Source organism: Ciconia boyciana, chromosome 1 (assembly GCF_034638445.1).
Source record: "Ciconia boyciana chromosome 1, ASM3463844v1, whole genome shotgun sequence".
Classification (NCBI taxonomy): domain Eukaryota; kingdom Metazoa; phylum Chordata; class Aves; order Ciconiiformes; family Ciconiidae; genus Ciconia; species Ciconia boyciana.
In genome coordinates, this window is record NC_132934.1 from 42,840,287 (window position 1) to 42,854,653 (window position 14,367).

Genomic DNA, 14,367 nt, shown 5'->3' on the forward strand with positions numbered 1-14,367 from the left:
TTAAGGAGATAATTTGCAATAGTTCAAGCTGTTCTGAGAATACCAAAAAAACTTTTTCACCCTTCCAAATCCACTTAGTTTTCTATTCTTTACTTTTTATACAAGTGTTAGAACTGTATAGCCATATTCTCTGAGAAAACAGGTGCAAAAAGCACCAACAGTGAGCCCATGCAGCCAGTTACCATTCAGATACGGACTCTAAGCAGACAAATCCTTTGGTTTAACTTGCCTACAGGAATGAGTAGGCTTTCTTGATTTTCCAGTTTAAGCAAATAAATGTCCAACCAACAATCCTTGAGACCTGTCAGCCATAACAACTGAAAAAGATTAAACACAACGCAAAGCCTTTTCACTCCGTAACAACAGAAGGACAAGACTCTCTGAAGCTGTTAGTTTTACTATGGATAGGGATTTGATGCAAAAGTTAGAGATGTCTCAGCTGTGGATCCAAATTAAAAAAGCACAATGGAAGTATATATCATTTAAGGCCAGGGTGCCACCAGGTTGAGCTATGTTTTCCTGCACTGCAACTCAGGCAACCAGGCAGTTAGCTGGTGCAGCTGGAAAACACTTTTTTGTAGGGTGCTTTCAGCTAGATCAGGTTCCTGAAATGAAATGCCAGCCTGCAAGACAAGCATAGGGCAACCAGCCCTGCACTTGTTTTTAACTTTTGAAACAACAAACAGGGGAACACCTGTGCCAGTCCTCTGCAGTGAAAGGGGCCTCATCCGGTCTAGACTAGAACCGAAGACTCTCCCTCCCCTCATGCTCCTTCCCTGGTTACAGACTCCTCCTTACTGGTTTCTAGCTCTGCAGACTCTGCAGCTGAAGCACTCGTTCGTGGGATCACACTGTGAGAACAGGCATTTAAACTCAAGTATGGCAGCGCCTCCTGTTGAAATTAGTCCTTTCACTATATAAGAGGTCTGAACTACCTGACTGGTACTGAACTTAGGTCACCCCTGTACACCGTCAACTGCTAAACACCAGTTGGTGTTTCTAAAAAGCTTTTCATCGTGCTGGTATCACTAAACACATCAGCTCACTCGTTTCCGAGATGGGTGTTTGTGACTTATTGATCATATTCTCAGTGAACTATCTGTTGAAGTAGTATTTTCCTGATTTGATTCCACAAGTAATTAAACTACTGTTTACGAACAATGCAGTCCCTAAAAGGATCGAGAGTGGTTTTTCCTTAACAATTAAGTGACAAGAAGTGATCACGTAACTGAAAGGCACACTACCTTTTTACCACATTCTGTGCTTTCTACCACAATCTGTCTAACAACACCCAGGATAATGCTAATAAATGACAGTTTATTAATGGCATTCAATTAAGATTATGGTTTGTCTAATTCTCACATGAAGCTGTGAGCTTGTTTCCTGGAAAACAACATGTAGGTTGTACAGTAGATGACTAATTAAAGGATTTAAGAACAATGTATTAAAATAGTTTATTAACACCAAGACAAGACACACAAAAATAATCAGCTTTTACAGAAACAAAAGCATAATATAGTAACAAACCTTGCCCGTTCTGCAAAAGTCATCACCATAACTGAGGCTGCATATAGTCTGGTAGTCTTTCACAGAAGAATTACCTTAAACTCCCCACCGAGTTCTCTGACCCTAATGTTTAACATCCTGCATCAAACTCCTAAATGTTTCTATTACGAAAACTTCCCTTTAGGCAGACGGATATTACCCAAATACTTACTTTCTCAAACAACGTAGCAGCGCAGATTTGCTTCATCAACCTTGGCAATTTTGCACAGCTGCTTTAGGTCCACTAATTAAAGTGTACTTATGAAAAGAGAATGTCTTGCTACCTAGTCTTTTCTTGTCCACATTATACTGACAGCAAGAAGTCTCAAATCTTCCAAGTGTGAAAATGTTAATTAAACTGGGAGAAAAGTGGGCATCTCAGGTGGCGAGTTACTTCTTTTTCTTTTTTTTCTTTTCATCTGCTGCCATTTTTAAATTGACTTCTTCCACAGGAAGTGCTCCTAATTTCTTCTTCTTTGCATTCTTTACCTTTTCCTTGATGGCTTCAATATCAATTTTTTTCTCAGTGGAGGCTACATAGTAAAAAATACAAAGATAACAGACATGAGTTTTACTTTTTCTAAATTTTAACAGTCTACAAGATGACTTCATATGTAAACACAGTAAGCTGCATCCCATGGCATTGGTTAGGACTCATTTTATGTTCACTAATCATATTATAAATTATTCTAATAATCGTTTTTGTTGAAACCAGTATTATTCACAAACCTCTTTCAGCAGAATTCAAAGGAGAACAGTCATATAAAAATCCTACACAGCTGTATTTGAACACAGATACCACACTCTGCACACATACAAACTGTTATCTCCCATTCTCCTCAGACCACCGATGTACTCCTCCAAAATTAATACATACACACTCTCTTGGACATAGACCTATCGGCTTGGTCAGTCTCACATAAAAAGAGAAGAAATTAATTATTGAGTTCTTACACCTGGAGAAGCTTTCATGGTATTTTGTCTTTCTGCATGTAAATAAGGTGGTAGGAACCCAAACATGCCTGTCCCATCCTTACACTCTTTCCTTGGCCATCCATTAATGGCTGCTGTTGGAAACAGGATGGGGTGGGCTGAGGGGATATGATACAGATCTTTGACCTGATCCCTGCATGAAGACCTTTATAAGAGACTTCTATAGGGAGTGCCAGAGTACTCAAATAACACTTAATGCTGAGCAACATGAATAACCTACTCTTATGTTCATCTAGGTGATGGTATTTTCTCTTTTGGGCATAAGTCATGAGTTTGGATCTAACTCTTCCATCTCACACAGCTAATTCACACCGTTAATCCCACAGTGGGTACCAGCTGTCCTTCTTGGATCTCGGCTCTTCTCTACCTACAATCTACTATTGCTGTCATTTATTCTTGGAAGACTGAAGGATTTCAGGTCAAAACACACAGCAGTATTTGAGATACAGTACAGTCAATAGCAGGATTATTGAAAATTTACTGCCATCACAAAAAAGTACTAATGCTGCAGATATAGTACTGTGCAATATATAGTATAATAATACCATGCAATAAAGTGTAATAATATGCAGGTAGTATATCTAATACAAAACGTACATAGTGTATCTAATACAATGAATGAATGTGTAGTATAATCAATGAATCCAAGAAAACAGACTTGTTTCTCTAGTGCGTAAAAAACATATCATCTGAGAACACAAGTTCTTACTCTGCATAGTGTGGTTTCACTTTAACTTTTAGAAAAGCTGTTTATCCTATCTTATACCAATACTTACTTGTGGCATAAGCTTGCAAGTAAGTATTGCTTTTGGGCTTCTTTTTCTTAACAGAAAAGCCATTTGAGTGCAAAGTATGGCAGCTTCACTACAAGACTGAAAGCCAAAAATTGATGTAGCCAGAACAACCAATTGAGATGGCTGTCCCAGTATCTCCATCAGGAAAATATTCTACACAGAATTGTCATTTTAGAGGTACAGAATTATGGGCTGCATGATCTTTCTACTGTCCCTGGCAACTCTAGGCATGGATTTAACCACTAGGATTTTTTTGCATGACATTTCTTGTTTCCTACAGCTGTACCTCTGCAAAATCACTCAGCCTAGGAATCAACAGCAAAAGGTTTTAGAACAAGAAAAAATAAATGGTTACCTTTCTTTGTTTTCACAACTGGCTTTTCCTTTGGTGGGATAAAAGCTTTATTTCTTTCTTCTTGTCTTTTCTTGATTGCATCTGCTTGCTTTGCCTACAGTTACCAATAAAAAAGTCAATATCAGTAGAGCAGGGCAAAAGGGACAAAAAAAAAAAATCCAAGTCAGCAGTTAAATGCTTTTTAACTGAACAGTGGGTTAGAACTTTACCTTTATCTCTTCCACTCGCTTTCGTTTCTTCTGTCTTTCTTTCAAGAAGTATTCACCACTTGCCAATTCTTTATCGATCTGTGTAAGACAGGTACCAAGAAGCTTTAGATAATTATGCAATATAAGCCAGATGTATAGTAGCAGGACATCACAACTTGACAGAAAAGGCCTCCCAACCTCTTGTTAGCAAGAACAAGATTTCAAGTCGTGCTATATTCCTGCATAACCAAATAAAGTTTCAGCTGACCTGGCTTTCTGGCTGTGGAGGTGGGAACGGTGTGTACTCCTTCTTAGTATTTTTCTTCTTTGGCTCCTTGCGTTTTTTCAAGTTCTTCCGCTTGAACTTAGGCAAAAATCTTTCCCAGCTCTGTGACCTCAGTTCAGGATCTTTTGATAATTCCCTTTTGATCATCAAAGTCTTCAGTAGTTTTAGAATGTCACAAAGAAGTTATTAAAAAAATAGTATTACAGTAGTTGCCAAGAGCTCCAAACTACAAGTTTTACTAAACTTTCTTACAGTGAATATGCTAGATCCGAACCTTCCATCTCTCACTTCAGTAAGAGTAGAGGGGTTTAATTATGAACAGCTGAACCAGAAAAATAGATATGTCTCAGAACCGGGACAGAATGCACTGGAGAAGGTGCTCGGTTTAAATGCACAAGTATCAAGCAAACAATCGAATGGAGGAAAGTTTATACACACTTTTCCTTTGATGTTTTCTCAACTAATTTTAATGCTATTATGGCACTATATCCTGGTAAAATGGAGGATATCAAAGACTTTTTTTTTTTTTAAAGCAGCACACTACAGAAATTCTCAAAAATAGATTACCACACAGAAACATGTAATTATTAACATATAGCTCTCTAAGAAATAGTACTTTCTTGTAAATAAAGATTCACAGTGGACCAGGCTAACCTTAATGTTATATATGGGATGTATATTCTTCATTGTGTCCAGAACAACTTTTCTAACCTGTATTTAATAAAACAAAACAAAACAGAAAACTCAGCAAGTAGTTCATAGTCTAATCAATTAAAATACCAGGTATCTACCATGCTTCCTCTCCCTCCCGCCCCCAAAAGTAGGTAGATTTAAAATGCTAATGCACATGGCTAACTAGAAGGCACAGCACTTCACAAATATCAGTAACATTGTCATGTTTCTAGTACACTCCAGCATGCCCCACAAACATTACTTTCATGTTTCCATGAATTTTATGGTGTCATGAGAGACTCTTGCTTTTGACAAGCATTCTCTTCCTACACAGTTACTAAAAATATTACGTGTTCCTTAAGGTTATATATCTGCACTTCGGGTGCAGATATATAGTGCATGGGTCCTGCACTTGGGTCACAACAACTCCATGCAACGCTACAGGCTTGGGGAAGACTGGCTGGAAAGCTGCCCAGCGGAAAAGGACCTGGGGGTGCTGGCTGACAGCCACCTGAACATGAGCTGGCAGTGTGCCCAGGTGGCCAAGAAAGCCAACAGCATCCTGGCTTGTATCAGAAATAGTATGGCCAGCAAGACTAGGGAAGTGATCATCCCCCTGTACTCAGCACTGGTGAGGCCGCACCTCAAATACTGTGTCAGTTTTGGGCCCCTCACTACAGGGAGGACATTGAGGTGCTGGAGTGTGTCCAGAGAAGGGTAAGGAATGTCATGAAGAGTCCAGAGCAGAAGTCTTCTGAGGAGCGCCTGAGGGAACTGGGGTTGTTTAGCCTGGAGAAGCGGAAGCTGAGGGGAGACCTTATTGCTCTCTACAACTACCTGAAAGGAGGTTGCAGTGAGGGGGGTGTCAGTCTCTTCTCTCAAGTAACAAGTGATAGGACAAGAGGAAATGGCCTCAAGTTGCGCCAGGGGAGGTTTAGATTGGATATGAGGAAAAATTTCTTTACTGAAAGGGTGGTCAAGCATTGGAACAGGCTGCCCAGGGAAGTGGTAGAGTCACCATCCCTGGAGGAGTTCAAAAAAACGTGTAGATGTGGCACTTCAGGACATGGTTTAGTAGACATGGAGGTGTTGGGCTGACGGTTGGACTAGATGATCTTAGACTCATTAAGGCTGGAAAAGACCTCTATGATTCTATGATCATTAACTCTGCAGTATTTTCAGTCTTACAGCTCTTATCCGAAACTACAAAAATTCTTGCTAAAAATAAGAAAAAAAAAAAAGAGGAGTATATCACAAATACTTTTTTACTTCCAAGACAGAAAGATCTGAGTCTAAACAAAATTCAGCAGCTAAGGCTATGGACATTTGTGTAAATGTAGCTTACTAACACATAGCTGAAAAGTCAGTGAGATACTCCTGAGGTTGCCAGATTTTGCCTCTCATCTGCCCTCGAGCTAGGCACACAAGTATGCTACACAAACTGCTCATCTGTCTTCCCTTACCTCTTTTAGCCCACTAAAGGGTCCAAGAGCTGAAACAGTGTTGCCTTGCACCATAATATAACAGTTCGTTAACAGTTCCAGGGCCTACGCCAAAAAAAGAAATTAAGTAAGTGTAAACTGAAACCCTGACACAAATTTGGATCTAAGAATTTTCTGCTTACTACACCTGTTGGAAATACCTTAAGAGTAGATCCTTTCGGCCCAAGAAGTCGTCCTCTTCTTTTTATAAAAGTGTCTCTCTTCCTCACCAGAGAGCCTATTTTAATGATGTCACATGCAACATCATCCTGAAGGATACGAACTGCCTAAAGAGACAAAAAGCAGGCAATATCATCTGAACGCAAATGTATTATGCAGAAGTCAAGAGAATACTGCAGTTTATTCTTCTCACTTCACTTTCAGACAGATTTACTTTAAATATATATTTTAGTTGACTCACTTGAAAATCCCACGTTTTGAAAACGTACTATTTTATAAGTATTATGACAGAATTTGATACAAACTTCCAGGATTTAATACAGACCTGTTCAAATGGAACGCTTCTTGCCAGAAGTTTTATTAAATCCCTAGCCCTGATGATTGCATATGGATCAAAAGTCTTCTTAGTGGTAGTGACAGTCATGCTTCCTTCAATCAGATCCAGCGTTGCATTCACATACTGCAATATTTGAAAAGAAATGGTGAATCAATCTCTAAATAAGAACCTCAGAATTCATCTTTGGTATAAGGAGTTCACAAACAGAACACTACGTACAGAATGTAGATCCATTTTCCAAAATTCCTAAAGTGCCTTTCAGCTTCAGGAAACTGACACACAGACAGGCACAAAAAAGACTGAATATATATGTCACAATGCCCAAAACACCACCTCCCTCATCTCCCTGAATTCAGGCCCAACAAAGTTGTCAACGTCTGGATGACGAGACATCTGCTGCTGCAAAGAGCTTTGCTGACGACATCTGTAAATAACTGCAAGTCTGGCTACACGGACTTTCACTGATTTCGATGCCAATAAAAAAACAACACTACCAATTCTAAACGCAAGCACAGTAGAAATATACACAAATACAGTATCAGAAAAGCAACTTGCACTATTTTTATAAGCTTAAGTAACACCGGTATCTCCCAAAAGACAAAACATAGTATCACAATCAGGAAGTATGCATACGTGTTCACCCAAGGCTTTCTGGACGAGTGGCCAGCACTCTTTCAAGTACGCTTCTCTGTACTTTGGGAACAACGTTGCAAAACTGCTTTCTTCCAGCAGCCCTTTGGGATTATCTTCTCTTGTAAATGCTGGCTCTTTCCATCCATCTGGCACAGTGAGAAGTTCAGATTCATCAACTGTTATGGATGTAAAAAAACCAAAAAAGTTTTCTTCTCCTCTTTCATCAGGGACGATTTACATCTCCTCCCCCTTTAACTACAAAAGATACGATAACTGAAAGCAGGGACACAATGCTTCGTTCAATACTCTGCTGAACATGTTTTTCATCTCGTCTGACCTTAAAGAAGTTACTGCTTTAAGCTATTTATTATAAAAAATAAAATCCACAACCGAGATATGCGCTGCGGATAGGGTATTGTACAAGAACGAGACATAACACGCCGAGGCGAGCAAGCAGAGCAGTGCGAGGCCGGGCACACCACCACAAGGCACCACCACAAGGCACCACCACAAGGCACCACCACAAGGCACCACCACAAGGCACCACCACAAGGCACCACCGCTGCGCGCCCCTCGCACCCAACAGCCGCCTCTGTCCCACCCCAGCGCCGCAGGCCGGGAAGCAGCCTGCCTTCCCCACGCTGCCTCTCCGCTTACACCAAATCGCGGCCAAGCTCCTCAGCCCCCGGTTGTTTTAGGAAACCGGAGGGACTGCCGGCGCCGGGACGCGGCAGCAGGCCCGCGACCACGGGGGCACCCTCAGCCCGAGGGCTTCCCGGCGAGACGGATGCCAGCGCTGCACGGGCCCTCACCCCGCCCCCACCTGTCGCCGCTTTCTTTTTGTTTCTGGATTTTTGTTTTTCTTTTTGCTGCGCCCCGGCCTCGGCCGCCTCGGGAGGATCCGCCATGCCTGCCCTCGCGCCGCCACCGCTCACCCGGCGCCGGAAGCGCCGCGCGCCGGAAGGGGGCGGGGCGCGGCGCACGCCGGGAGCGGTAGTCCCGGCGGGCGGAGGGCCTGAGGGGAGCGGGCGCGGTGGGGCGGCGGCGGGCCACACTGGGCGGCCTGGGCGCATCGGAGGGGTTGAGCAGTAGGGTTTGAGAGTGGCTTCACCGTTTGTGTTCAGAACAATACGCGTTTTCCTACTGGGTTGTCCTTCCCTGGCAGCAAAACAGCGACAATAAAGCCGGTGCGAACAGGCGGGGATGCCTGCTCTGCCTCCCTGCGAGGGCAGTGCCCGCCTCTGCTCTGGGGGTCATGGTGAATGCACTCAGGCGTCGGGTATTGCAGGCCGCATGTCAGATCTAAGCGTCTCCTTGCTGCTTGTGAGCACAGAAAAGGCCCATGGCTCTCCCTCAGGGTGACTTTATCTCAAGGTGTGTTGGCACCTGGGCGACACCGGCTCCTGTGAACACAGCACGGTCTGTGTCAAGCCGAGCAGGGCATGGCGGGTGGTTACGCTGCTGGAGACCTCGCTCGCTTCCCCAGGGTGGCTCTGCAGCCGCATTTGGATTCTGTGCCTCTGTGCTGATGACAGGCACGGGCTCTAAGAAATTTAACACCGCGGTTGAGGTGAGAGGCATACACCAAGTGTCTTCTTTCCTTCCTCTTACATGTGAAACATCTTTTCCAGCCACGCTCTTCAGCTGTGAATTTTCTATTGCTATTACGCAACACAAAGGAAAAAAGAACCAGCATCATCAAAATGTAAACTGAAGTACATTGATAAATACTTGAAGTACTTCAGTGCTCATAACTACAGAAAACATGTTCCTGATGAGACCTAATTATTCAGCTGAATAACGTAATTTAAGGTTCTCTGGGGGATGCTCTGCATCCTCTTCCCTCCCCCTTCCTGTACCTGTAACTGAGCATTTTCTTCAGTAAAAAAGGAAGAACGTGCCTCCTTCACTCTCTTTTATGGGGACCATTAAAAGCCGATGGAGTGAAGAACTGAAGAGACCTTTTAAGAGCAAGAACACCTGCATCTCTGAGGCAGGATGGCTTTGTCCTTGGCAGGTGTTCATCAGACCGGTTCATAAAAGCCTGCGCTCTGGGGTGTTTAATTACCATCATGACGAGAAAGATATTACTGTCATCTGATCTACACATAAGTAAAACATTAATTTTAAAATCAGTTTTGATCCCCAAAAATTTTTCTTTGAACCTGACTGCTGTCTTTCCTAGCCTGCTCCATCTCCCAGCCCTCCGCCAGCCTCATCTGCCGCAACAAACAGGACACCGAGATCCCTTCTGCCTGTAAGTTTGCTGTCGAGTTGGTGCATGTTTTTAGCCATTTATTTTAATTTCTCTCTGTCCACATCCTTCAAACAGGAAGGCTGCTGTGCCTGGGGGCCTGCGAAGGTCGGAGCGTCGCTTCGGGGGGCTTGGCGGGGCACACCGTCTCTGCTCCGAAACGGCACATCGAGTATTCACCTTCTGCTCTGAGGATAAAAGGGAAAAAAAAGCGGGAAGGGGATCCGCGAGGCCCCGCAGCAGAGGGGTGCTGGGGGGTCCCTCCTGCCGTTTGGGATGGGTGGCTACCCATCCCCGATCCCGCTAGGTGGCAGTGACCGCTGCGCCAAGTGGGGCATCCCAAACGGAGCTGCCGGCCGCCCTGGGGTTTCTGCTTGCGGGAGGAGATGGGGAGGGATGGAGGCGATGGGGAACGTGCGCTCCTGTGCCCGCGCAGCCCTGCCTTGCGTGGAGAGGCTGCCGTCCTGCTCCTGCCTCGCCTGGCACCGAACTTGGGATGCCGTACGCCAATGACAGAAAGGTGCAGTGCCCCTGCGCCAGCACCGGGAGGCGAATTTGCTTCTCTCAGCTCTTGGGCACAGAAATCTCCTGGGGCTGCTTACTGGGTTGGTGTCCCTCTGCGCCGCACAGCCTGTGGGCACGGGGCGAGGGTCCAGCCCAGATGTAGACAGCAGGTCGATGCGAAGGCAGGGCTGGGGGGTCCCGGGGAGGGATTTCTCCTCGGGGAGGTAGCGGTGAAGCGCACAGTGCACGTCTCGCCTGAAAACTGGCCAGGTGTTGTGGAAGCGCAGCAAAGCAGATTTGGGAAGAGTTTGAAGGAGGATAATTAGATAGGTGCAGCACTTGTTTATATCCTATGCGTAGGATGCAACCCACCGAAAAATCACAGGAGTGGGCTGTGGAAGGGGCGTGCCGGTAGCGCTCGGCAGTGGGAATCAGCTTCCTGACCAGGGGAGAAAGGGGAGAGGTAGAGAGGCAGCAGGTCATGGAATGGCAAGAGCACGAAGACTGCGGTGAGGGAGAACGGGGAGCCCAAGGGAGAGGCGCAGGCGCAGCCCAAGGGGGAGGCGGCATGGCCAAGGTGGTGGGTGAGGCAAAGGATCTTTGTGGCAGCACTCTTTGGCTATGAGCAGTTTTGAAGGTCAGAGGAAAGGTCTCTGGTGAGATACACCTTCTTTTTCTCCAACCTGCAGACCTCTTGGGCAGCGCGCCTACTCTGGGTATACATCTCACGCCTCTGCAGTGGCAGTGACAGCCCACTTGTGTGCCCGCTCCTCTCCTGCATCCCAGCCCCTGCGCTGGCTGCTGCTGCATGGGCGTCACTGAGCCCCCCAGGCCTCTGCGCTGGAGAAGGAGAGAGGTGCACGGTGCATGGTGTAAGCGGGCAAGGGACTGGGGCGTCGTGGCACCCAACTTCTCCTATTCAAAGGATGGACAACCCTCTCTGGTGCAGCTCTGCACTGAAGCGTGTCTTTGCCCAATCGAGACAGGTCTGCAAAAAATAATAGAAAACAGAGGCAGTCGTGCTACCAGGTTTGGAAGCTGATATTCAGGAAGGTCCCTCACGTCCCCTCTTGTCTGATTCTTTGAAGAAGACAGTAATTTCTCATCTTTCCTCTTACCTCGGGATCTGTGGTCTGGTTGGACACAGGGAAGCCACTTCCCTAATTCCTGGTAGGGACAGGATGCTCCCACAGACCCACTCCGCTCCTCCAGGCAGCCTTCTCAGGCTCCAGAAAACAGCATGTTTATATCATTTTTATTAGTCATCGCTCAAATGCAATAACCAGCCACCGCTCGTCTGGTGGGGTTAGGAGGGTGAGGACAGCTAGCTGGGGGACAGTGGCTGCTGAGGGGACAGGGACCGAAGGCTGGTGCCCAGGTGACTCCAGCTGGGCTGTGCCGTGGTGGGGATGCTGCAGCCCCACAAGAGTGGGGTCCCCCGCACGCTGGCTTGCCAGCTGAGTTCCCAGGCAGAAGGGGCAGCGCGAGTGCCAGTGTGGTGGTGGGGTACCCCACGGCCAGTGGGACGCAGCGCTGCTGTGATTCCCTGCCTTCAGCCACCCCAGCCCCCAGGGTCTGTGCTCCCTCCCAGCTCTGCCAGCACCAAGGGGCAACGTATTTTCTGAAAGCAGCTTTTGCTGGCAGCACGTACCGTGTTCATTGTTATAACAGCCCAGCGTGGGATGGAGAGACCCAGGCGTGAAGGGCTTCTTTGAAGACCTTTGTCTGAATAATACAGATCCCAGCCTAGCAAGACCCCTACACCTGCTCAACCCATTGCTGGCCTTTGGGGGGACCTGGATCAGCTCTGTGTGTGTGTGTGTATATGTGCAAGCATTTTTTCTTCTTAAAAACAAAGCAAAGGAATGAAACAGCACAGCCACACAGCCTCCCTTACATGCATTTCAGGCTATATGATAAAAAGGGCAGAGCACTGCTGTTAGAATGAAGGTGCCTCTTTATTATGCAGCAAAGTAATTATTTCCCAGTCAGTAGATAGGACTCCAGCCACTTGGCACTTTCTTATGTGCCATTTTCCAATCCAAAAGAGCAACTTGGGATTTTGTGATAATTCAAGCAATCAGATGAGCTCATGCACATGGCATTCATTCACTAGAAACGCCACACAGATCCCATTCAGCCTCAGCACTCGTAAATCTATGTGACACTTTTATCTATTTATAAACTTTTAACAGCAGGTTATCATTGTTATGCAAGCCATTTTCCAGGGATTAATAAGCAGCTTGTGTTGATGGCAGTGAGAAGGGCCATTAACTGCTCTGGGACAGTCATTAATCTGTAGTAAATGCTCAGCATCTGGCTCATTTCTACGTAATTAAATAATCAATACTGTCTTTTGATTCAAATAACTGGAGAATTGTATTTCAAATTTATCTTGGCTTAGGGTGTTCTTAATTCTTTTAGTTTACAACAGGGCAGGAAACAGGCATATGGGCAAGCGAGAGTTTCTCTTGGTGTGACTGGCTCTGAAATTATCAACTCTTTCATACAAAACGTCTCAAGTGATCAAAATATAGTTCAAACTGCCCACCAAAACCTATTAATTGGACTGAATGGAGGAAACAAAATCACAAATGTGCTGTCCTCCTTCTGTTAACATAGAGATCTTTCATTATTGGAACAAATTTACATCTCTGAGTGACCCAACACTGGGAGGTAGCTTGGCAGGATTAAAATAATCAAACAGAAACTCCCCCTGCCCAGCCGCCCCCAGAAAAGTCCCTTTTGATTCATTCCCCATCTGGCTAACATGACCTCTGTGCCCTCAGGCGGATGGGGGTTGTGGTCTTCATTTCTCTTTCCCCTCTCCCCCTCCCTCTCCCTTTCTCTGGGCAGTGGTGTAAGTCACTTCTCTGGTTTTGTTTTGTTCTCGTCTTTGCTGTCGAATCCAGTGATCTGCAGAGGTGCTGATAGATGAAGGTAACAGTGCCCATCGCAAACCCAGTCAGGCAAGAACCACACTGCAGTGGTGCTGCTGCCTTCCCTGTGGAGAGCTGGGGAAATGCCCAGGCAGGCAGAGTTCGTCATAGGTGAGAACAACTAGGTGGGAGTTGAAAACATGAGTTTCAAAAGGACGGAAGAGACTTACTGTATCATCACAGGATCATATGCTAATTCCCATCCTTTTGAGCTATCTTTTCACCAGATAACAAATCTGCATCTTACCACAAGGACATGATGGACGAATAACAACTCACCTTCACTATTAGTGGGGTTAAAACCTAGAAAAAAAGCAAACACTCACACAGTCAGATATCTATTCATATTTTGCGGCTGAAAAGACAGGAGGAAAATTTTGCAAGAAATAGAGAGGAATAACACTGACCAAAGTTTTCAGATGTAGCTACCATGAAGACACTTGTGAAGTTAGGCATGGAAAGATAAAGAAGAGGGAACAGTGGCCATCATAAATTCAGCTCAGCTAAGGGATAGTTGAGTTTGTGAGAGCAAGGGCTTCCCTTTGAAAGAGAGCAGAGAGGAGAGCACATGCTGAACCATAAGAGGAACAAGGAGCTGGAAAATGAGAAGACTGCAAACCATAAAAGCATCTGAAAGGGCTAGCTGGAAAAGCAAAGCAAAGATAATTTGTGGCAGAAGGAAGAACCCAGGATAAGAAGGAAGAATCAATGGGTAAAAAAGACGATAGCTTTGTCTGGGGAAAGACTTGCTTGCAATAAAATTGCTGTCAATTTGGGGACAAGGGACGAGAGCCAAACTGGGAAAGGAATTTAGTATCATTATGAAATCAAAGCAGCAGGTTTAGATCAAAAGGTCTTTCGAGCAAGGGATGTGCCTAATCATGTATTCATACAGTGACTGACAGAATGAGGCTTTTGTCTTGACTTAAGCCTCTGGGAGTTGTCAGAAAGCAAACACCACACCATAGCAAGCTGCGCCAGGACCTTCATGATATAAACAGCAGAATGAAAATGGGAGGGTGAAGGCGAGTGCTGGTCAGGGGTAGGTGTATCGGAAGCTGGGGAGGACGAAGGCAGGGGGCTGAGGAAGGCGGTGGGAGGAAATGCCTAAATCAGAATATTGGTCCAAAGCCTCAGAGGGGAAGAGAGTCAAGCAGGGATTAGAAAGCGATCGCTCCCATCTGCTTTAGAAAGTCTCCCACATAG

At 45.4% G+C, this 14,367-nt stretch overlaps 1 protein-coding gene across 2 annotated transcripts; it reads right to left on the bottom strand.

Annotated features, from left to right (window-relative positions):
* Positions 1-1,433: 1,433 nt before the first annotated feature.
* KRR1 (KRR1 small subunit processome component homolog) lies at positions 1,434-8,413 on the bottom strand. Of its 2 annotated transcripts, XM_072863801.1 has the most exons (10): positions 8,288-8,413; positions 7,465-7,640; positions 6,820-6,954; positions 6,476-6,601; positions 6,297-6,380; positions 4,816-4,872; positions 4,144-4,314; positions 3,897-3,974; positions 3,688-3,781; positions 1,434-2,078 (listed from the first exon to the last, which is right to left on the bottom strand). In XM_072863801.1, exons 1-10 carry the CDS (start codon positions 8,370-8,372, stop codon positions 1,936-1,938), a joined length of 1,149 nt encoding a protein of 382 aa, XP_072719902.1. In that variant the 5' UTR covers positions 8,373-8,413; the 3' UTR covers positions 1,434-1,935. The 2 variants fall into 2 exon arrangements, with proteins under 2 accessions (XP_072719902.1, XP_072719912.1); XM_072863811.1 differs by lacking the exon at positions 6,297-6,380.
* Between the last annotated feature and the right edge of the window lie 5,954 nt (positions 8,414-14,367).

What these genes read in the sequence shown, in the direction of transcription:
- KRR1 (XM_072863801.1), bottom strand. Translation starts at nt 8,372, where the DNA reads ATGGCGGATCCTCCCGAGGCGGCCGAGGCCGGGGCGCAGCAAAAAGAA. An exon ending in ATCCCATATATAACATTAAG is followed by an intron (nt 4,315 to 4,815) that starts GTTAGCCTGGTC and finishes AAACTACTGAAG; the next exon opens with ACTTTGATGATCAAAAGGGA. An exon ending in AGTTGTGAAAACAAAGAAAG is followed by an intron (nt 2,079 to 3,687) that starts GTAACCATTTAT and finishes TTTACTATGTAG; the next exon opens with CCTCCACTGAGAAAAAAATT.